The 22,593-nt window shown below is 40.8% G+C and overlaps 1 protein-coding gene across 4 annotated transcripts; it reads left to right on the forward strand.

The window, feature by feature from the left end:
* Positions 1-210: 210 nt before the first annotated feature.
* On the forward strand, positions 211-22,370 carry rfx4 (regulatory factor X, 4). Of its 4 annotated transcripts, none has more exons than XM_008411443.3 (18): positions 211-2,643; positions 4,126-4,212; positions 4,373-4,433; positions 7,691-7,814; positions 10,993-11,054; positions 11,220-11,433; positions 11,879-11,956; positions 12,037-12,200; positions 13,746-13,846; positions 13,933-13,991; positions 14,101-14,245; positions 14,521-14,615; positions 15,690-15,807; positions 17,193-17,312; positions 18,019-18,180; positions 18,271-18,436; positions 18,522-18,654; positions 21,335-22,370. In XM_008411443.3, exons 1-18 carry the CDS (start codon positions 2,601-2,603, stop codon positions 21,605-21,607), a joined length of 2,205 nt encoding a protein of 734 aa, XP_008409665.2. In that variant the 5' UTR covers positions 211-2,600; the 3' UTR covers positions 21,608-22,370. The 4 variants fall into 4 exon arrangements, with proteins under 4 accessions (XP_008409665.2, XP_008409663.2, XP_008409666.2 ...); XM_008411441.3 differs by having other exon boundaries at positions 213-2,643; positions 18,516-18,654; XM_008411444.3 differs by having other exon boundaries at positions 213-2,643; positions 18,310-18,436; positions 18,516-18,654.
* Positions 22,371-22,593: the final 223 nt, after the last annotated feature.

The raw sequence follows: 22,593 nt of genomic DNA on the forward strand, positions 1-22,593 counted from the left end.
TTTAGGAAGATGTTGTTTTCTCTTCAGATGATTGAAATTGTTATAGACCAGAAAGACCCAACATTCATTCAGAAATTAAATTTCTGATTAAATGTACAACCTTTCTATCCCTTAGCGAATGTCAAAAATGTGTCAAACCACAGTGTAGCTAAGAGAAACGTGTGTCTGCTTTCTGTACCATGACTTTTTTTTTTTTTTTCTCAGATAAACATAAAACAATATATTAGGATGAAATTTTAGGCCACAGATTGAAACTAAGTAGTGCATCATAGTGAATTCAGGAAACATTTGTGATTAACTTGATGTCTGTGACTGTAATGTGACAAAATGTAAAAGTAAATGTCAAGGAGTTTGAGTAATTTTCCACGTTTAATTGGATAACCAAGTCTAAAAACTGTCCAGATGAAACTGGGGGATATATTATAATGATTAAGAATATCTAAAATATCACCACCATCTAAAGATGTTTACTCCAAAGATATTTACAAAGAATTAACTCAAGTGAATATACATATAATGTTGAAACAATGTGGTGAATTATTTCTTACACTTTATTTCTATCATGCAAACCAGTTGAAACTTCAACCAATCATCAGCGATGATTCAAATCTTCAATTTGGTGCTTTTAATAGATTAGTTCACTCTACGCATGTAATTCACAGTAAATTCAAACCTGTGTGCTAAATTATTCAATATTGGTATTGAACACAGTCCAGATAAATCATTTAATTCCAATACTTGCTAGTTGATAACGCCAGAAATAACTATAAGTAGGGCATGAAGTATTCATATGCAGGAAACACTTAATAAAAATAGTATTTAATGAATTTTCTTTTTCCACTTTTAACTTGTTTCCTAAATTATAACATTTTTAATATAACTTAAATGTTGGTATATTCCCTAAAAGTAACCGACCGGCTTCTCATGAAACTCATTTCGTTTCGTTTTTGTTTTTAATCTGTTTACAATCTGAGGCGATCACAGCGCCTCAGCCATGGATGGCTGAGGCGCTGTGATCGCTCATTTTGAAGGCCACGTGACGAGCAGACGGCTGGATTCGGGTTGCCGCGGCGCTCGCTGACATCACTCGGGACATTGAGCGCCAGCGCCGAAGTCGTGTTGATGTCAGCGGGGAGAGAAAGCTGCTCTGAGTCCTATGGTTTCCTCTTTAAACTGTAGCCACCAGCAGCAACGTCGCTTGCAGCGTAACCACACCCCCCTCCCCACTTGCGTGTACACACACACACACACACACACACACACTCGCACGCTCAACTGGGGCCTTTTTTTTTTTTTACGCAACAAAAGCAAGGATGTATGCATTTGTAAGTGAGAGTGTCCAAATAAGAGGCTGCACCTGTTCTGCTCCACTAGGTTGTAACGAGGAAATAAAAATGTACATCATTTAATGATTGAAATGAATCAGATCCTGTTTGCTTTGCACCTGAGAGCGACGCAGGGCGAGAGTCTGTCGGTGCAGCCGCCCCTCGTCGCCCTGCCGTGCATCAGGTGTCTGCAGCAGCATGAAGTATCAGCCTGCGAGCCGAGAAAGAGAAAGTCCTCCTTCGCCTACCGTGGTGTGGTGAGTAATTCAGCCATAATCCGCCTTTCTCCTCGGCCCGTCTCCTCTCCCCCCCTCTCCTGCCGTTCCATTCATATTCTAATCACAGCTTTCCCTTCTCCAGCTCTCAGGCACTCCATCAGAGCCCTCCCAGCCTCGGGCTTTGCACTTTTACTTCCAACCCCCCCGTCTTCTTTTGTGGCCGTTCCCTCTTCTCAGAGGCACACCAAAAGAGAAAATAAGGCGAAAGAGTGAGCAAAAAAAAAAAAAAAAAAAAAAGAACGACGAAGACTTTAACTTTGAACATGCCTCTGTAAAGTTTCAAAATGTTTGGAAGGAGAGGAACATCGAGAAGCAGCTTTACTGAAGGAGCGACTCAAGTGAGGCAACAGGTGGCTGTGGGACGTGTTCATGGAGGAGAGAACAGATTAAAAAAAACAAAACTGTAAAGTTGAGTGGTGAGTTCATTTGGAGCTTCAGGGTGTACAAAATGTATGAAATGCCATAACTGAGAGCGGGGAGGCCACAGTGTTAGGATGTAGATCTAAGCCTCTTTTTTTCCTGGTTTGGAGGGAGCTTTTCTTATTCAAAACAGCCCCACAAAAGACTTCCAGTGAGCTCTGCCACATCCCCATCTGACTTGGGGCCATTCATCAGCCTTCCAAGCCTATCAATGACATGTCCCCATCAGGGCTCCTATAAAATCAGCCCCTTTCCCATGAAACATCAGCAAACATTTTGACGGGTCTGGCTTTCCCCCCGCTGGATTTCTGGAGTCTCCTGCTCCCTTCTTTACACCCACCACCCTCCCTCCATCCCTCCAACCCCCCCGCCCCCCCCTCTCTCTCCCTCTCTCTCTCTCCCTCCTCCGCCAACACCGCCCTTCTCCGGGCGAACCCCAGAGCCTCAACATCTCCCGTGACGGGCAGTGGTCAGGGAGCCTCAGGACGAGCCGAGAGGAGACCATCGGAGGAGGGGGACAGCGAGTGCGCACTGAGCCATTTTACTCGGAGGAGCCGGCGTCGTTGATGGGAAGAGGATGCACTGTGGGCTGCTGGAGGAGCCGGACATGGATTCCACAGGTCAGTCCTGGTAAACTGGACGCAAACTTCCGCTTCTTAGCTGCGCCCGTTGTTTTTTGGTAGTGTCTCAAACTTTCTCTGGACCGGCTCTGGAGCATTTTGGTCTCATTTCTGGGTAAATAGGAATCAGATTTTTAATTTTAATTTTATTATTTTTTCATCAGGATCTGTTTCAGAAAAGGCGGTCAGAGAGGTGCACCTGCTCCCAAAGTTTTGAGTATAAAACAAAACAAAAAAAACTGTGAAAAATGGCAATTATTTTTAAAACGATTGGTAGTTCAAAATACAAAGGATAAAACGTAGATACTCTCCATTCTTTTTTTCAGTTGTAGAGGTTTGGCAGCTCTCGCAGGAAAGTGTCGCTTGTTCCTGCTGATAAACGGGCCAACATCCATCTCGGTTGTTGATCGGATTTAATCCAATTATTTGGATCCCCCCAACTTATCTGTTCTTGTGGCAAATGAAGCCTGAGCTCCGAGTCTCTGTGGAGAATTAGCTTCACTTCAGTGGATTCACTTATGCATCTCCAAGCTGCTTCTTTTCTGTCTTTTCAATGTGAAAAGAAGGACAAACTGGCAGTTTGGGCAAACTGCGAGGCTTCGATTAAAGAAAAGCAAAATAAATGGGAATAATGACAATAATTCAAACTTGATGTAGCTCAAGCTATTTCAAACAGATATACTCGGTAAAAGTTGTATGCAGTAGCGTTGAAAAAACTTTGACGTGTCTTTTTGAAAAGCACCTTCAGTAAATTTTAATGCTATTTTCTAAAACCTTTTATTATTTACTGTGACCTGGATGCTCTCTGTAACGGCAGCTACACTAAAAAAAAGTTAATAACGCATAAAAAAAAAAATACTCTGATAAAAACTAAAGAGAAGATGATTATCAACCAATCTCGTTTTCCTTCTTTACTGACCGCTGACTCACTTTTTCCCCGTGTTTTTTAAAAAGGATTTTCACTTTATCGTGCAGCTCCCACATGAAAGCATTGTTGTTTTTGCTGCTGCTCGCTCTCAGAAAGCACACCAGTCGGGCTTTTTCTAAGCAGAAATCAAATGAGCACAATGGCCTCTATTCCAGCAGACCGCTTCAGAAAATGCGCCCAGGCTCTTTTTCTTCTTTTTTCTTTTTTTTTAAGCTTCTGTGTGTTCATCTCGTCGTCTCTGGAGAACAATGCTGGATTCCTGCCGTCTTGCTGAAAACATCTCAAACGGGACCCACGGCTGCACTGCCGCCCCACACAATCGCTTGTTGTGGCCTCGGCCTTGTCACATTAGTGACGTTTTTAAGTGTCCTGCACCGTGTTTATGTAAATACAGCTTTTGCTCTGTTCTGCTGCCGGACGAAGCTCCTTCAGTGCCGAGAAGGTCTAGAGAAATAAAACAAACTAGCCCTTTAGATTACCTATATCTTGTCTTAAAGAAATAAAAGAACTTTTAGAGAATAAATATTGTTTTTTGTTTTTTTAAATCTTCATAGAGAGCTGGATCGAAAGGTGCCTCAATGAGAGCGAGAGCAAGCGATACTCCAGCCACACGTCTCTGGGGAACATGTCCAACGACGAGCGTAAGCAGCAAACCTCCAGACATTTGTTTGTTTGTTTGTTTGTTTGTTTGTTTCAGACTCCTTCACCTGCTGCTGTTTGGTCACTTTACCTGCACAGAATCAGAGTGTTTTCTGCCCCTGTAATAACATGATTTACTCTGATGCTTGTTGACTGCTGCAGATGAGGAAAAGGAGAATAACAGAGCAACTAAACCACATTCGACACCAGCTACTCTGGAATGGTGAGTCACCAAAATCAAATATTGCTCTTTTAAAACAAAAAAATAATAATAATGATAACAAAGGAAGAAGAGCATTTAAAACTCATAATATAATAAAAATAATAGGGACGAACAATTAATATGCAAGCACGGGATGTTTGTGTTGAATATGAAGTTTTGACCTTTTTTATTCTTAAAGAATAAAAAATTTTAACCCTCATATTTTTCATACCAACTTCATTGGTATGAAGGGAATCTGACAGGTTGAATCTGACAGATCTTAAATCAGATGTGTGTGAATTTTAGTTGCTGTACATTAAAAACTCACTCAGATTATCAGATTGTTTTCTTAATTTCCATCAGATCTTAAACTTTTATGTTTAAACAAAAACAAGACGTGATTTTATCTTTCAGTCTTGCTGAGTTTGAAGGTATTTTTTCTTCTCGTAGCTCTTCAGTTTTATCTTTACATGACAGTTTCTTATTTTTGAGAAGTTGGGTTTTCTGCATGTTTGTTGGTTTTCCTTTGGTTAAAAAAATGTCCCAAATGTTGTGCCACTACTGTTGTTGTTGCTCGTCTTTTTGACCAATTAGTATAAAGTACGTAGCTGTGAACTAGTTTAATTTATGCAGGCTTTTTCCAAAGCTGTAATGCTGTTTCCAATGTCCTGTAAATATGAAAACATTTGAAATTATTTTTGTCAGCTGCTGGGTAAGTATTGGGAGGGGGAAGGAGATGAACGTGTTTGTGTTTGCAGAGTTTATTCCTAATATCCAACTTATTCATTTCTGAGCATAAATTGCTCTAACAAGCATAGTTCCCTTTTATTTAGATTTATTTAGACAGAGTCAGAAAGTGATTGGGAACCTCTGCTTTCCTATCACCACTTCTTTTTTTCGTTCATTGGAAATTATTCAAACCCCAGGCCGGTTTGAAATAATATTTTGTTTTACCAAAATATTATTTCAAATAATACGAATTTTTTTATTTGATATGAATCTTGTAGGAAATCTGTGAAGGGAGTTAAAATTAGGGTGATGTCAAGGAGGCCCTCCAACACTTCCAGCTCCAAACATAAATTATCAACAAACCAGTGAAAACATTTTTAAAAAACTGATCAGCAATTTCAAAACAGATAAAAGAGGTTTGATTTCTGTAATTCCAGTAAGGATTTTTGCATGTATTATAAGGCTAGGAATAATTCTCAACATGCAATTCTCCTTATAAAATCTTAATATAATGCAAAATTTATATTTTCCTTATATTGACTTAGAAATAAAAGTACAAATAGAAACAGCCTTTATTTTCAGCAGCAACAAATATAAAGGTTAACACAAAAAGTTCTTTAAGGTTTGAAAGCAATATGTAAAAAAAAATGTTAGATTAACAATAATAATATATTTTATCTGGTAAAAAGTGCCTATCTTAACTCCTACTTGGTTGAATAAAAATAAACGTAAAGCTAAATCTGCTGTGGGTTTGTATCAACTTCTACAATGGTCAGAAAAAAAAGAAACAATTATTTTATGTGTTGATGTCCTGATTAAAGACATCAAACTCATCTATTTTTCTAGCTAATAAAAGCAAAAAGCATATTAAGGGAACCAGCTGGGTACCATCTGTCACTTTTCAGTTTTAGACTAAATCATTTCCTGTTGACTTTCATTTAGCTTTCAGTTTAGTTCATTTTTGTTGTGTGAATACAAAAGATTAATCACAATGGGTCTGTCGAGAATTTATGTTAACACAAAGTGGAAATTAAGCGATGAATAAAAGTCTTTAACATTTAACAAGTTTATAAACTTGTTCACATAAAAATACTGCAGGGATTCTGTACTTTCACTGTCATGGCAGTGATGGGTTTTACTTTGAGCAAATTAGCGATCTGGTTCTGAAATGACTAAAATCTTAAACTTCCTGTATAAAAAAACCACTACAGATCACATGGCTTTAGTTTTAAACATTTAAACAAAACGTGACGTAAACGCTTCTACTTTCTTTTCACAATGACTGAACATGATGCGTCAAGATGATCACAGAAATGTTGGCAAGCAAATGTGCAAAATTGCAGACATTGTGCAATGTTAGTAGAAATGTAAAGTGTTTATTCATTAAAGATTAATTTTAACAAATACATCCTCCACCTACAAAAATATAGAAACTGTCAATGTCAAGAAAAGTCTCTGCTTATTTTATTTTTTATTTTTACTATTAAATTCTTAGACAGCAGTGCACATGGTGTTCCTCAGGGTTCAGTATTAGATACATTTTTCTTTTCCTCTTTTTGTAATAAAGGGAGCTACGACAGTTTAGGAGGAGGGAAAAAAACTCGCTTTGCATTCAAGCAGATAATCGAAGCTTTGCTCAGTATCTCTGTACAATTTAACAAGTTACAAACTTCATCAACATTTGGAATGTCAAAATTGCAACCCAGTGCTGGGAACTAATATCTGGTAGGCACTGTTTATTTCTTTTAACACCCATCAAATATATTTAGATGGATTGAGTCTCACTACACACCTGATTTAGATTAATTTGGCTTAAATCAGACTGAGAGTAATGAGGAGAGAAGGAAAATTATGCTTAATGGCAGTGATTGTAGTCATAGCAACACAAATAGACCATGGATTACATTTACATCCACAATTGTCCTAAAATCAAACAGGTGTAATTTTAGCTAGCCATCCCATAAATAATCATAAGAATTATTTTATTTTGAAAGGCTGTTTTAGTTTGCTTTGCACAAAGTCTTTGATGAGCTATAAAATAATGTACATCCAAACTATTTTACTGTGGTTCTGAACAGCTTAATGCAGACAAAACTCTGAAAACCGGCTAATAATAATAATAGCGAAGATTCTTCTGAATGTTGACAAAAGTTGACAAAAACATGCAGCCGCTGCTTCAAATCCATTATTTCACTTTATAACGTCGGGGCTCCTCGTTGCTTACATAATGAAAAGTTAACTGGTGAAAGGTACCACAACATGCTGACTGAGCAACTTTCACTGTTTGCTGTATGTGATTGAAAACTTTCACTGTTTGGTCTGAATGAGTAAAACTGCTGTTCTGATGAAGCAGCTGCAAGCCGATAAAAAAGACTTTTAAATCAAATCCTCCACTATTAGGTTACTCTTATTGACGTTTTCTCTCCACGTAATTTTCCAGTGTCGAATCTCAGTAAAAAATTTGAGAATCTCAGCACGTATTTTGCCTGACATTGTTGCTTAAAAGCTCGTTCAGAGGTTGCAGCCCCCTCATATGTGTTGTGCCACAGGTTAGAGGAAAACTACGAAATAGCAGAAGGTGTGTGCATCCCCAGAAGTGCGCTCTACATGCACTACCTTGACTTCAGCGAGAAGCACGACACGCAGCCTGTGAACGCGGCGAGCTTTGGAAAGGTGAGCTCCGGATTTTACCATCATTCCCAGTGCTTCCCATCAAGCTGCGCTAAATTCATGTTCCTGAGGTATTTTAACCGAATCTCCTAAAGTGACTTCACAGATTGTGTGTGAGGTAAAAAAAAAAAAGGGCTGTAATCCCAGTCATGGTCCAGAGTTACATTGATTCAGTTACATTTACTGAACATTTTGGTTGGAGTATTTTTACTACGTCTTACTTTTTACCCCAGTAATTGTATCATAAAGTATTGCTACTCTTACTTAAGTAAGATTTCTGGATGCTCTCCCCTCTGTGAGTAACTTCACTGACTGAAGGACCAGCTTGTTTTAAACAACAACAACAAAAATCACTTGTTAAAGTTTCACAATATTGAAAGAAATTTATTTCTTTTGCCTGATTTTGTTATTTTGCAGTTATGTTATTTAAATGACTTGTTTTCATTTGGTCATTAAAAAAAACACCATCATTTACACATAACTTCACAGTTACTCTGCACTTGAGTTACCTTTTTAGATAGTTTTTTTAGTCAAAATGTGCTGAAGTAGCGCTACTCTTTCCTGAGTGCAGATTTTCCTGCACGGTTGGGTTTTGGGCTGCAGCTCCTGAAGCGCCGTCGACCGCAGCTCAGTGTGAACATTTAATCTAGAGCCAAAGGAGATGTGCTTTCGTCTGTTCCCACAACCCCAACAAGTTCCTCAGCCTTCCTGCCCCCCAGCCGTCCCCTGTACCCCGGGCTCCGGCCCCAGTCCCCCGCCCCGCCTCGCCCCTCCGCCAGCTCCTGTCGGAAGATATTGAAAAAGAGAAGGGGCCTGGATTAATGTGTAATTAAAGGAAATTTGGAAGGGTGAGATGTTGCGGAATGTTAGATCAGTGGCTGGAGCAGTGTGGGGTGTCCTTTAGGAAGGCTTCATTGATTCGGGACAAAAAAACGAGAGAGGGCCCGGGCTGCCTCCCTGTCTGCTCATTTATCAAGCGGGGCCTGACAGAAACTTCACAGCTTGGCCCCTTTTTTCATCCCACACAATGGAGAGCTACACTGTTTGCTAAAGTTTCTGCACCGGGAGCCGGACCGAGGAGCCAATCTCTGCAGACAAAAAAAAAAAGAGAGAGAGAGAGGGAGAGGAAAGAAGGAAGGAGGGGAGATGAAAAGGACAAGGAGCGAGGATGGGAGAGGCTGATGAAGAAAGGAACGAGTCAAATGACTGGACGTCACAGAAGTGACAGAATTTATTTTGCTTGTATTTAATGTCTTGCTGAAAGTCACTTCAGCAGCAGGGGAGTTTCATGCAGAAATGCAGACTTGGAAAGTCATAAGCCTAATTAAATCAACAATGCTATAAAAGAAATGACAGCAACCTCACCCTTTCATGCACCAATTATGATCCTTTAGGTCAGGATTTATTTTTCCAAAGTTTTTTTTATTTTCTTAAGGCATTCTAGGATTTTTTTTTCTAGGTGATAAGATGTAATTTTCTCCAAATACAAAGTTGTTATATGGAAAATACACCAGTAGTTTTAGTGTTTAAGGGTTATTTGATGTCACATCACTTGAGTCCTCTGCAGTAGAAAGAGGGACTGGATAGTCATGAGTTGCTTTTTTGCCTGTCTGCCAAATTGGATTTAACAAAAATGTTTGCAGTGTATAGCCAGTAGTTAATAGTGTATTGTGTGATGCATTTAAAACATAAAAATCCACAACAAACGCAACAAAATTACTTTTAGATAGCTGTCCAGTGCAGCAACTGCTTTGTATGAAAGGGTTAAATAAATAAAAAAAATGATAAATATTCCATACTCTTATCTAAAAATCAAATTACAAGAATTAGAAGGAAAGCTGCATTTAAAGTGACTAAGAATTGCTAAAAGAGAACAGTGGATCCGCATCAAGTATGCTGCAGAGATTGATAGTTTTTACACATGAAACAAGACGCTCTGCTCACACTAGAGCATCTCAGTCATATTTAGGTCCTTGCAGGTTTCCTCTAAGTCGTTGTCCTTCTTGATGCACAGTTTAAATAAGCTCCAGGTTACAGCTGACGACGTTCTCCTGTAGGATCTACGGGTCCATCAAGTCGCAGTGCTACCACCATGTCTTACCTTTGCTGTGATGTCGTTTTTCTGAGATGCGTTGTTAGTTTTGTAAAAGATGAAACGGGACACAAACCGTCCAGAAAGTCACACTTTTATCACTTCAGCCCAGAGAAATTGTATTTATCATGAAGTCGCATTTCCAGAAATGTGAGAAAAGCCTTTGTGTTCTTTTCTCATTTGAACTCTCACTTTAACACCAGTTTTGATTATTTCTTATTGTTGAGACTTTAACACTGACTATAACTGAGGAAAGTGATGAATTCAGTTCTTTTGATGCTGCTCTGGTTTTTTTTTTTGTCATCTCCTGTTTGGGTCATTGAAGCAGTCGTAGGAAGATTCCCCATCAATTTGTTAATCATTAGAGTCTCAATACCTTAGAAATGGCTTCCCCATCCTTTTTAAATGCCATATGTAAGTTTTTTTTACTTTTATCCTACTTCATGCTGTCAGACGGGTTCTGTTGGGTCATTTCTTGATTCTAGGCCTGGATGTGGAAAAATTGGGCTCATCTGGCCAATGAATGATTTCACAAGAGAGGCATTTACTTATGAAAATAGAGTCAGGTTGGTTTGAAAAGCTAAAACCTGCTTTTTGTGTTTAGTTGTGCTAACTTAGTCTAATATTGAAAACTGTTTCCTGATCTGGAACAAACTGAGAGTAAATGAGTGTTGAACAGATTCTTTCTGCCAATGAAGGTACTTGGTTATGTGATGAAGTGCCACCTAACGTCTGACATTAAGAAGTAATGGCTTGCAACATGTAAAAACAAACATTATTTAGGTGCTTTTTTGGCATTAAGTACTTTAAACTTAAAAAAAGTATTCAAATGCAAAGGATCTATTGCTACTTTGCAAGTATTTGAATATTTCCACGTTTTGCACGGAGGTGAGCCAGAGCTGGATCCAGAGCGATCCCATGCTGACGCATTTCAAGGTTATTTTTATAAACGGAGGAAAGAAAATGGATTTATTTAGATGTTTCACCTGAACTCAATACAAAGTGGGGCATCTTTAGTTCTCCTGACATTTAAACGTTCATGACTGAACATGTTTGTACTAACAGCTCTGATGTCCTTTCTATAAATAGATTATAAGGCAGCAGTTCCCAGCACTGACAACCAGACGACTGGGGACAAGAGGACAGTCCAAGTGAGTTTGGACTTTTGTTCTTCTGTTCGCATCACAAACAACAAGCGGGCACGGACACGCCGAACTTAAACGGAAAGCTTTTCATTTAAGATGTAGCAAATTCACTCAGCAGCTGTTCATAGTGGTAGATTATCATGATTTTAGAAGACATCCTGTCCTCCTCAGGTACCACTACTACGGGATCGCGGTGAAGGAGACGTCCCCCTACTACGATGTGATGTACTCCAAAAAGGGGGCGGCGTGGGTGAACGAGACGGGGAAGAAAGAGGTCACGAAGCAGACAGTGGCGTATTCACCGCGCTCCAAGCTGGGGACGCTCCTGCCAGAGTTTCCAAATGTCAAAGACCTAAATTTGCCTGCCAGCCTGCCAGAGGAGAGGGTAAACGACGTTTTTTAAGTCCTTACTTACAGCTCCACTCCCTCCCATCTCACCGTCTCTGCTCCCCCTCTTTGACTCTTTTATCTGGCTTTGCGTTGAGAGAGGGACCTTAAGGATTTATGTGCTGGCTCCTCACTAACTCTTAATCTTCGGGGGGCAGATAATAAGATCTAGCAGTGGACAAAAGACGGGCACTAGCTGTCCGGCTCTTAAAAGGGGGGCCATGATTTTAAATGGTTTGTGTTTTGCTGATCTCTAAAGCTCGTTTTATATCGCTCTGCTCCAGCCTGGACCTGTAACATGTATTTATTGGTTCACAGGCAGATTTATTTTCTTGTTTTTGCAACGCTTTTTTTTTAGTTTCACCTCGAAAGAGGGGTGAAAAAAAAAAAAGGCTGTGGAACTTTCTGCTGCGAACAGATTAATACTCTGTCGTTGCTTTCAGGTGTCGACGTTCATCATGATGTACAGAACGCACTGTCAGAGGATACTGGACACGGTTATCAGAGCCAATTTTGACGAGGCAAGGTTTTGAACTCCACCCTCTTTATGAAACATGAGCACAAACCTCTTCTTGTAACGTCGCCTGCTTGGCGCCTGCAGGTCCAAAGTTTCCTGCTGCACTTCTGGCAGGGCATGCCGCCCCACATGCTGCCCGTCCTCGGCTCCCCCACCGTGGTCAACATCGTCGGCGTTTGTGACTCCATCCTCTACAAAGCCATCTCCGGGGTGCTGATGCCCACCGTCCTGCAAGCACTACCTGACAGGTGAGCATCTGTTTCCACCTTCAGTCTGACGGGATTACAGCTGGATGCTCACACGCAGACACAAACCCTTTATTTCTCGCTGTCTGAGACTAAATCAGACATGTTTGGCTGCGTTATGAAAATTATTTCTGTTTGTCTTCAAAGTCGGACGTTTTCTCTGTATGTGGTTGAACTGCCTCCCAAAAGCTTCTGACAGCAGTTTGCTGGATGTTTGGCCCATTCCTCCTGATGTCTCGCTCTCACACACCTCATAAGCGCTACACACACACTTTTTTTTTTCTAACAGACTGAGATCAGACCTTATAATCCCCACTCCCAACAATGACTTCATTGTCTTTATGTCAACTAATTTGCTTTGAGTCATTGTTCATTTTGAAGATATTGCTTCAATATTTCTTCCTCACCTATTTAGTAAAGTTGTTGCTGTGTATATTATAAAACTATAATCTCCCTTCTGTACGTTGATTTTGGGGTCATTTCCTGAATGACCTTTCAGCATTCTGGCATCTAGGAAACATTTTGGGAATCTTAAGTCACCTAAAACAGAAAAAGATTCGTCTGATTTAACGTCAGACAGTAAGAAAAACGTTTTTTTGTTGTTTTTTTTATGTGTGTGTTGTGTGAAAAACTTCATGTTCAGCTGTAGAAGTGTTTCGACCTCCTCAGAGTTGAGAACTTGGGGTCAGTTTAGAGATGTATTGATCATTTTTGGAGCCAATTATTGATCTGTAGTTTACAAAAAGACAGTTCTATCTAGAAGACGGACTGAATTCAAGATATTTTTTCCTAATCTTCCTGCTGTGTGTCGTCATTGTTGTTCTTTCATGTTCAGAGTTGTTATTTTTAGCAACTTATATCACAGACTAACATGGTTCGATTGAGAATGTTACCTTAACTTGAAGACCTGGAAAATCCAGCATATTCTGCAAACAACAAAGGTGGAAATATAGGAATAAAAAAACATCAACTTTGCTGTAATTAATTTGACCTTCTGTCTCTTTAAGCACCACCTAACTCTGGCGTGTTTAATGGACAGTTTCTGATGGTGTTCAGCCTCTCAACTTTTGTTTTAGTTACAAAATGCAAATACAGCATGTTTTAAACTATATTTGTTTTTTAATTCATAAATATTAAATGGGAATTAAAGAGCTGAAAAGTTTCAAATTGCTGTGGAGAACTGATTTCTCTGTGTGTCTCTACTTCGAGCTGTTTATGCAAACGCTGCCAATCGACGAGTTAAACTTTTACCGTCACCAATTATAGACATTTTTCTTAAGAATGTTTTATTATAATAATAGTGCAGGTTTTACCCCACAGTAGTCTCCACTTACTGCTAAATATAGAGTACATCTGTGGCTTTAGCTTACCTTGCAAATGGCAGAGAAAAATATTTAATGAGTTGTTTTGATGAATGTTTTGAGAATGTTGCTCCAACTTAAGCTTTGGATTGTTTTTTTACGTGATGCCCTCCAGATGAAACGTCAGGATAAAATCTCATTAGCTGCGGCTCTTACAAATCCACTCTGTTGTCTCTCTTCTGCACAGCTTGACTCAGGTTATTCGGAAATTTGCCAAACAGCTTGATGAGTGGCTTAAAATAGCACTTCACGACCTTCCTGAAAACCTGAGGAACATCAAATTTGAACGCAAGTCAACCGCAAATGATTTATATGTGCTCATGCGACAAGCCGCATCCTTGATATTGACAGTTTTCCTATGATTTCATTTCCAGTGTCGAGGAGATTCTCCCAGATTTTGAAGCGGCAAACGTCATTAAACCATCTCTGTCAGGTGAATGTCGTGTTTCTGAATGTTTTTATTAAAATCCATATGAAAAACATAGTAGCGAATCAGATAAGCGAAACACAGGCGTCGTGTTGTCGTTTCATGCGACCCCCAGGCGTCTCGGACTGTGATAAACAGCGCCGACATCACCTTCCAAATGCTGGAGGACTGGAGGAACGTGGACCTGAACAGCATCACCAAGCAGACACTTTACACCATGGAGGACTCGCAGGAGGAGCACAGGCAGCTTATTATGCACTGTAAGTGTCACATTTGGAGCTCAATCTCTCGCCGCCGCGTAAACAACACACTCAGTGACGATCGTTCCCACGACCGGCGGAGTCAAAGCACCGAGGACGGAGAGCAAGAGGTTAAACAAGTTCATCCTCCTCTCCAGCGCCCCGCCGAGCCGAGCCGCCGCCATTCAGCTCTTGAGAGGAGCAGAGGTCGCTGATGTGTGGACGATGCTGCATTACGAGGCTGTTGTTCAAGTTGTGTCAAGCCTTTTTTCTTTTTTTTTCCTCTGTTGTCTCAGTGTATCAGGAATTTGACCGCCTGTTGGAAGAGCAGTCTCCGATCGAGGCCTACATCGAGTGGCTGGACTCCATGGTGGACCGCTGCGTCGTCAAGGTGAGAGACGGCGACGAAGATAAACGAAGATTTATGAATGATTCCGCATCAGACATGTGAATAGCTGCAAAACAAGAGTAGAGCATCTGTTTCACACTTTTGAAGCTTTTTCCTCCTAACAGAAGGTCTAAAAATAGCACCTAAAATAAATAAAATCCAATTCTAGCAGCCTTTTAGAATATGTCCTTCAGTTTCAAGAAGTTAATGAATAAAATTGTCGTTTTATTTATAGATATTGGTGAGATTTTCACTCCGTGGTCAGTGACTGCTGCTTGGTCAAGGTCGCATGCCACTGCAGCAAAATAAAAATTTTAATATTAACTGAATATCGAAACTATATATTTTTTAAATGGTCAGACAAAACAGCAGAAATTTTAAATTAATTTTAAAAACAATTTACAAAAAAAACCTTTGTAGAGCATCACCAGTATGCCAGAGTTTTAACAAGAAAATAATAATCTGGTTTCTGGTTTTAGAGTCTAAAAAATAACTTTGAATAAACTGATGATGAATGAAAGCAATAATATTTTTTTAATTTAAAAATAATAATAATTAGAAAAAATATATTTAAAAAACAGCACTGTTACTTTAGGTTTGGCTGCTATAAAGAAAGACAAAACAAAATAAATAATAAAAATGTATAAAATTTTAAACACACAAACCAGACTGAAATATTTTTTCCAACTGCACCTGTAAAAAAATTATGATCAGTTCAGTTTAATAAACCTGTTTGTGCAGCAAAGTCCTAAAATCCGCTCACCTCTGCATGCCTTTCTCACTCAGAGGCACTTAGTTCCCAATCCTCCCAGTTAATGATGTCTTCAAGCTCCCCATTTGCACCCATTATGTGCCAGATATGGGCTTGTAAAATTTGGTCGCCCTGGCAACGTCCTCCACCGCCCAGACAATAGTTCAATAGGAAGGCGTGTCCCCGGGGGCAAATTAAATAGTTGACTTGTTGACATGTTTTTCGTTCCTGAGGGTTAAGCCCCAATATGGACCCAGGGGTTAATTCTGGCGCTCCCTCCCCCCCCCCATCTCCATCTTTTTCTCATGGAAATGTTCTCTCTCTAGGTGGCGGGGAAGAGGCCCGGCTCGCTGAAGAAGGTGGCCCAACAGTTCCTGCTGATGTGGTCGTGTTTTGGAACCAGAGTCATCCGGGATATGACCCTGCACAGCGCGCCCAGCTTTGGTGAGCCCAGAGCGATTCACGCCGACATGAACAAAGTTCACAGCCTGAAACCAAATATTCTGAGCAGTTTTAGAGATTTTGTGGTAAAGTTATGCAGATAAACCCACCTGTTAAAATCCATTCTGTTTATGAAACATTACAAAGCCACTGGAACCCAGTTGAAGTGGCATCATGTCAGTTGTAGACATAGAATGAGATTTATTAACATGGTGTGTTTGTGATTTGTTGAGTCAGCAGTATTTTTTCTCCTGCAGGTTGGGTTGGTTAAAAAGGTCCAACCTTCTATCCTGACAAGTGATGACTTTTTGTTTCTCTTTCAAAGTTCAGACTTGCAAACTGTATCATTTTAAGTGAAAATAGGACCCAAACATTGTAGGTCCTGAACTGTTTACTGTTTACCTTGTGCATTTATTAAGAAGTTTGTTTCTAGGAGGAAATGAGGCAGGCATGTAAAGGGAATAACAGCTTGGAATAAAACATTTAATCTGTTTTATACTGACATTTTACAGAAAATTAAAGTTCATGATGTTCTCTATAATTAATAAACAATCTCTTCTGGCATAATCAACTCCTTCTTATCATGGTTCTTATTAACTTTCACTGGTATTTTGTCCTTTTATCTTTACTGATAATCTGTTGGAAAGCCTTCTTGCCATCACCTTAATCTTTAGCTTCCTCCCAGTTTTTGCATCAGATTTAACTTGGGATTCTGGCTGTTCTGTTCCAAAATGTTGACGTTTTGTCCAGACAGGAGAAAGATGTTGGTCAATCTGCTGGTTCCTACCCTCATATCAGAAACTGAATTCCTGCTCAGGCCTGCAGGCTTCAGAAAAAAAGTTGGAGAAATAAAAATGGCTGCCTTTTTTTTTTTTTTACAACCTGCCGTGCACAAGCCAAAGTTAGAACACAGCAGTAAAAGTGAAAGAGGGACAAAAAAAAGACTTCTCCGTCTTCTCCTCGCCCTTTCTTTGAATACGAAAGACACAGCTGGTAGCGGTGTTTTGATAAAGCAGGTCTCTGTGCACAAACAGCTGATTAACAAAGGCCACCCCTCCCCTTTCCCGATGCGTTTGCCTGTTTTTTACCCCCATTTTACGAGTGTTCAGGATTGCGCCCCGCTCCCCTGAATGACCACAAGTGTTTTTATTATGCGCACGGCGGCGGCACAACGACACGTCTGTGATGCTGCTGCCTCATCTGCTCCCTGTGACATGTGGGGTCAGCCGACATATTTCTGAGGCTGAGCTGGTTCGTTTTCTCCTGTCAGGATGTGAAGTCATCACCACCCAGACAGTCGTCGTTTAGTTCATTCATTTTCCCATCTGTAAAAAACGTTTCGCAGTTTTAGCAGGAAGAGACAGCATGCTGTGTTTTTGTGTCTGCAGGTTCCTTCCACCTGATCCACCTCATGTTTGACGATTACGTCCTCTACCTGCTGGAGTCGCTGCACTTCCAGGAGAGGGCCAACGACCTAATGAGGGCCATGAAAGGGGAGGGGAGCACAGGTGAGGCCTCAGGCGCTGAGCTACCTGTGAAGAGTAAAGCTACACAAAGTCAGCAAATGTTATTTACTGTTTCTGTATTACTTTCTTCAAACTTAGAGGTTTACATTCACCAAAATAATTTTGCTGTTAAATTATTTGGCAACGCCCAGATGATGGTGTAATGTCTTTGTAGACTTTGGATTGGTTAGTTTAACATCATTTGAGTAAATTAGAGGAAGGCCTCGGGTTGTATTTTGAAAGAGTGGCAAAAATGAACATGCTACATCACCCTGCCTGAACACACCATCCCCTATGTTAAAGCGCGGTAGTGGCAGCATGATTGGTTGGGATGATTTTGTTTTTTCAGTTCAGCTGTGCAGTTTGTGTCGTCCCGAAAGAAAACCAGTCAGAGGCTGCAAAGGACTGAAGACTAAAGCAGAGGTTCGCCTTCCAGCAGCATGATGACCCTAAACATGCAGCCACTGCAGCGGTTTTGGTTGAAATACATCATCGTGTCAGAATGGCCCAGTCAAAGTCTACCAATAAATCCAATTGAGAATAATTGGCAAGACTTGAAAGCTGATGTTCAGAAAGGCTCTCTGTCCAATATGACAGCAATTGAGCAAATTTTTAAAGAAAAATGAGCGAAAATCAGAGTTGTGTGGAAACCGTGGAGGCGTCCAGCGAATCGCGATTCCACAAATGTGTCCTCTCCTGATTCTTCCAGCAGAGCAAGAGGAGGAATTCACACTGACAGAGACCAGCCCCACCTCCCCGTCTCCGGGGTCCTACTCTCCCGCCCGCTCCGTCCAGTCTGTGGACGTCTCGTCGGCCAGCTCCCCCACCGCCGCCCTATCCCCAGAGTACACAGGGGTCACCGCTTCCACAGGTGAGACGGGACAGAAAACGAAGCGGTTTTCGAAATGCTCCACGTTATTTAGCTACTCCGCGCCGAAACGTTTGTTTCTGTGTCTGCCAGGCGCTGTTCAGTCATATACCTGGTCCCTTACATACACAGTGACCACAGCGGGCGGCTCCGCTCCGGAGGCCGGGCAGCAGCTGTCCTGCATGAGGAGCAGCGCTCCCGTCCCGCCGCCGTCCTCCGCACACAGGATGCCGGTGTACGCCCACAGGGAGGAGCACGGGTAAATACCACCCTGCTGCTAGACGCACCCACAGGAGATTTAACCGGTTTCACTGCTAATCAGGCACGTCTTGTCTCAGATACAGCGGTAGCTACAACTATGGCAGCTACACCAACCAGCACCCCCACTCCATCCAGAGCCAGTACCCGAGCCTGGCCCACGAGCCGGCCATCCCCGCCCCACTTCACTACTCCGCCTACCACCGCTCCTCTGCACAGGTCAGTGCTGCACAGGCAGGATCGGGTCAGCTCACTGTTTGAATAATAAAAAAAGAAAAACTTTTAAGCACAACTAAACGTTTGTGTAAAATACCAAAGAGTAACAGTGTTCTGGACGCGTTCTGTATTTTATGGGTTTCTCTTTTATTTAAACAATTGAGTTGATGGAAAAAGATAAAAGTCAAAAATATAGGCACCAAAGATGAGAAACACTCATGTCATTATGTTAGACTCACCGTTAGTATTTAATTTGTAAAATGACAAATAAAGCAAAAAGATGTGAAGAGACGAAGCTTTCAGAAGCATGCCCTAAGAAAAACGTTGCATGATTTTGTAAATAATGACAATTTAATGCAAAGTTGGCACTTTTAATGGACTTTTAATTAAATGTTTAGAGCAACTTTGCATTAAAAGTGTCATTATTTACCAAATGACACTTCATGACAACTGTCATAAACATTCATAAAGACTACTTCGTGTTCATGACAGGTGTTATGTCTTGTTTATGACAGTGTCATGTCAGTCTTATGCACACCCCTTCAAATGAAGTGTTACTGAAAAACCTATTTGTAAAACATGAGAACATCCTGAGTGTTACTGTCCTACTTTAACACTCAGGATGTTTTTTTGTGTAATAAAGTTTTCAGCTAAGATTCGCAACTTAGCTAAATTGCAAATCTTTCAGCGCTTTTACAGAAAGTATTTCTTCTGTGCTATACAATGTAACTTTTCAAATTATTTATAGCAATTTCAAGTCGCGTTAACATTTACTTTACTTTCCAAATCTATTTGCATAATTTCCACTTTTTCACATTTTATGTTGCTGCCTCAACAGACTAACATAAAGTGGCCCATTACTGTGAAAATGATTCCTGGTTTACAGCTTTTCGTCTACAGAGAAATTTGAAAATTACCATAATAACCCGATATTGGCTGGAAAGCACAACGTCTCCCCTTTCAGAAACCGTTGGCATTTTTCAGATAGCGCAAAATGTGGCGGAATTACGATCATGCAAGTTTGGCTGGATCGTCGTCAACACGTTCTCCATCCTACCTGACTGAGCCTGGGAAAAAAATTTTTTCTTTATTTCACAATTCTGGACTACTTTGTGTTGGTCTATCTCATAAAATCCCATTAATATCCTTTGGAGTTTGTTGTTTGTGATAAAATGTGCAGAGGTTCAGGTGATATTAAAACTTTCTTAAGGTGGTGGATTGTCCACTGGGTGAATACACACACATCTCCCATCTGCTCTGTTTTATTGTTAATTTATCTGAAATCTACAAGAAACTCAGCTTGATTGACTGCAAACGAAATCGGTTTGGTAAATTGATTGTTTTAAACAAAAGATTTAAATATTTTTTTAAAAAGAGGTTTGGGCCATGATGTTGCCGTTCTTGCAGCTTGTGGTGTAAATTCGCTCTTTTGGTGGTAATTTCCTGTCGGGGGAGCGCCAGCCTCCGCTGCTTTTATGGTGGAGGTGGTGGGGGGGAAATCGGCCGGACTTCAGAGCTCGCAGTGTTTCTAAACGTTTCTGAATCAAACCCTCTCCGCTCGGCGGAAGCAGACAGTGAAAGGTGGCTCTACCAGGGGCCAAGAGGGGCCCCGCTCTGTTACTCCTCCTTCCAGCTCTCAATGGTCTCTTCATGTGTTTGAGCCAGCAGCCTCAGAGCGGGGCAGAAGGGGCGTTTATTAAAATATTGTTATGCAACGACCCCCTTCTTTGCCTGTGAACAAGAGGCAGCTGAGGCGTCTGCTCTGCTCTGACCATCTTTTTCCATGCCGCGATCCTTCACAATGGAATCCACTGTCGTGTTTATATTTAGCTAGAAAAAGGGAAAAGGCTCCTACTTCCACTTTTCTTTTTTAGACCCGTCTGAGCTTAAATGAAGCACAATGACTCCACTTTGTCAGAGCAAGAGGTCGGGCACGGAGCTACAACCTCATCCGGATCCACATCTGTCCAGAGTATTTTTATCGGCAGGCAGATTAACTCATTGTTCTTTGTTGCGCCGTCACCACAGGCAACGCAAATAACAAATAGAAAAGCCATTTTTTAAGGAAAAGACAATTTTTTTTTTTTTTTTGTGAGAGCCTTAATTTTTCTGTTTTGACCATTTTTGGCACAACTTGTGAGACAATTTCCCCTGACAGGAAATTACCATGGATGGGGTCGGCTCATATAAACAGGTTCACAGATGAGACGACACCGAGGTGACGTCTCCGAAAGGAGGGAAGCTTTTCATGCTTCCTTCAAGGTTTTCAATTGGTGTTTTATTGATGTGTAAGAAAAAAGCGTATTATCAATCTAAACTTAAGGACCACAGGTAGAAGAATTCAGCATAACGATTTAGGTTTTTTTTAAACAAATTTGGAATATTTTTTCAATTGTTATTCAGATATATATTTGGTTTTGCTGTTTTATTTTATTATGATGATCATTGTTGCCCCTCTTCCCGATTTCCAGTTTATTTGCATGTTTTCCACATTTAACCGTTTCAGGACATCAAACTAATGTAAATATTAGTAAAGGAAAACGCAGGCGAACACAAAATTCAGTCTTTAAATTCCAATTTTATTCCCCATTTATTTAATTTTGCATCTAAGATCAGTTCTAAACCTTATTTAATTGCTTATAAAATAATCATTGATCAACCTTACTGTCTTTCTCCTCCTCAGTACCAGCTCAACAGCCAGATGCCCCGCATGGAGCCGTGCCTGATGGGCAGCACTCCTCGGTTGCACCCTGCGCCCATCGCCCCCCGCTGGCCAGATGTGTCTCCTGCCAACAGCTGTTACTCCAGCCCGCCTATGCATTCCTCTCGCTATGCCACCTCTGGGGACATGTACTCTCCTCTCGGCCCTCGCAGAAACTCTGAGTACGAACACTCGCAGCATTTTCCAGGCTTCGCCTACATCAACGGAGAGGCCACCACAGGCTGGGCCAAATAGGGCTTGATTACTCCTTACCTGATAAACCGGCAGCTGCAGTCTCTGAAGTCTCTCAAAGACAAAGAGGAAGGTGAAAGAAATCGAGGCCGAACTGACAAGTTTGAAGAGGCGTCACCCGACCAGATCTCCGATTAATCATTTCCTCCATCAAACACGATGGAGGAAAACGAATCATATTGATTGTCTGAACCTGCAGCAAAATCATATAAAGAGTGCAATGCTGCTGCCAAGCTGTGCCTTTGTTTTAAGGAATGTACACCTCAGCCAGAGTTGCCCTTGCTGCTCTCAGCGCTGTGTTTGGATACCAGTGCAGCTGCGGGTTTTCCTGCAGGCGTTGCTCAGCACTGTTGCAGCATCTTGTCGCGATGAGCTGCGCCGCCTTAACCACCTCCTGGGATTCCAGGGCTGTGACTCTGAGCTGACAACCATCGCGTGTTTCCATCTCAGATAGTTAACTTAAACACAACAAATGTATCCTGTCGCAAGCTTTTTCTGCTGTTTTTCTGTTACTATATATCTATAAAGATAGATATATATATATAAGTATTTTCTGTAACTTTGTAACATGGTGTAATGCTATATTTTCTATGTTGTCTGTTTTGTATGGTTAGTAAAGGATGCATTAACTTAGGGTTGTGTGTTTTATAATGCACTCAAAGCTACGGAGGACCTATTACCCTATGGGTATTTATTAAAAAGGGAAATATCAAAGTGTACAGTAAAATGAAGTCACTTTTCTGTAAATAAAAAGCACTGGAGAGCATCTGTGGTGACGGTTAAATTATGTTGGAAATATTCCGCCCCCATAAATAATTCAACAATTCAAAACAGTGAGTCTTTTTTTTTTTTTCTACTGTTTTCATGAGTTTTATGTTGAGAAAACCCAACACACAGCTATTTTTTGCTCAGATATACTTAACATAATAACGTATTTGGCCTTCACAGAGTTCTGTTCTGGCTTCGGTCACACCTACATGCTTCAAACG

The sequence above is a fragment of the Poecilia reticulata genome, chromosome 6 (assembly GCF_904066995.2).
Source record: "Poecilia reticulata chromosome 6, P_reticulata-male-v2, whole genome shotgun sequence".
Taxonomy (NCBI): Eukaryota; Metazoa; Chordata; class Actinopteri; order Cyprinodontiformes; family Poeciliidae; genus Poecilia; species Poecilia reticulata.

Coding starts and splice junctions, on each gene's coding strand:
- rfx4 (XM_008411441.3), top strand. CDS start 2,601: ATGCACTGTGGGCTGCTGGAGGAGCCGGACATGGATTCCACAG. Junction 11,957..12,036: donor TCAGAGCCAATTTTGACGAG/GCAAGGTTTTGA, acceptor TGGCGCCTGCAG/GTCCAAAGTTTCCTGCTGCA. Junction 13,992..14,100: donor CATTAAACCATCTCTGTCAG/GTGAATGTCGTG, acceptor TGCGACCCCCAG/GCGTCTCGGACTGTGATAAA.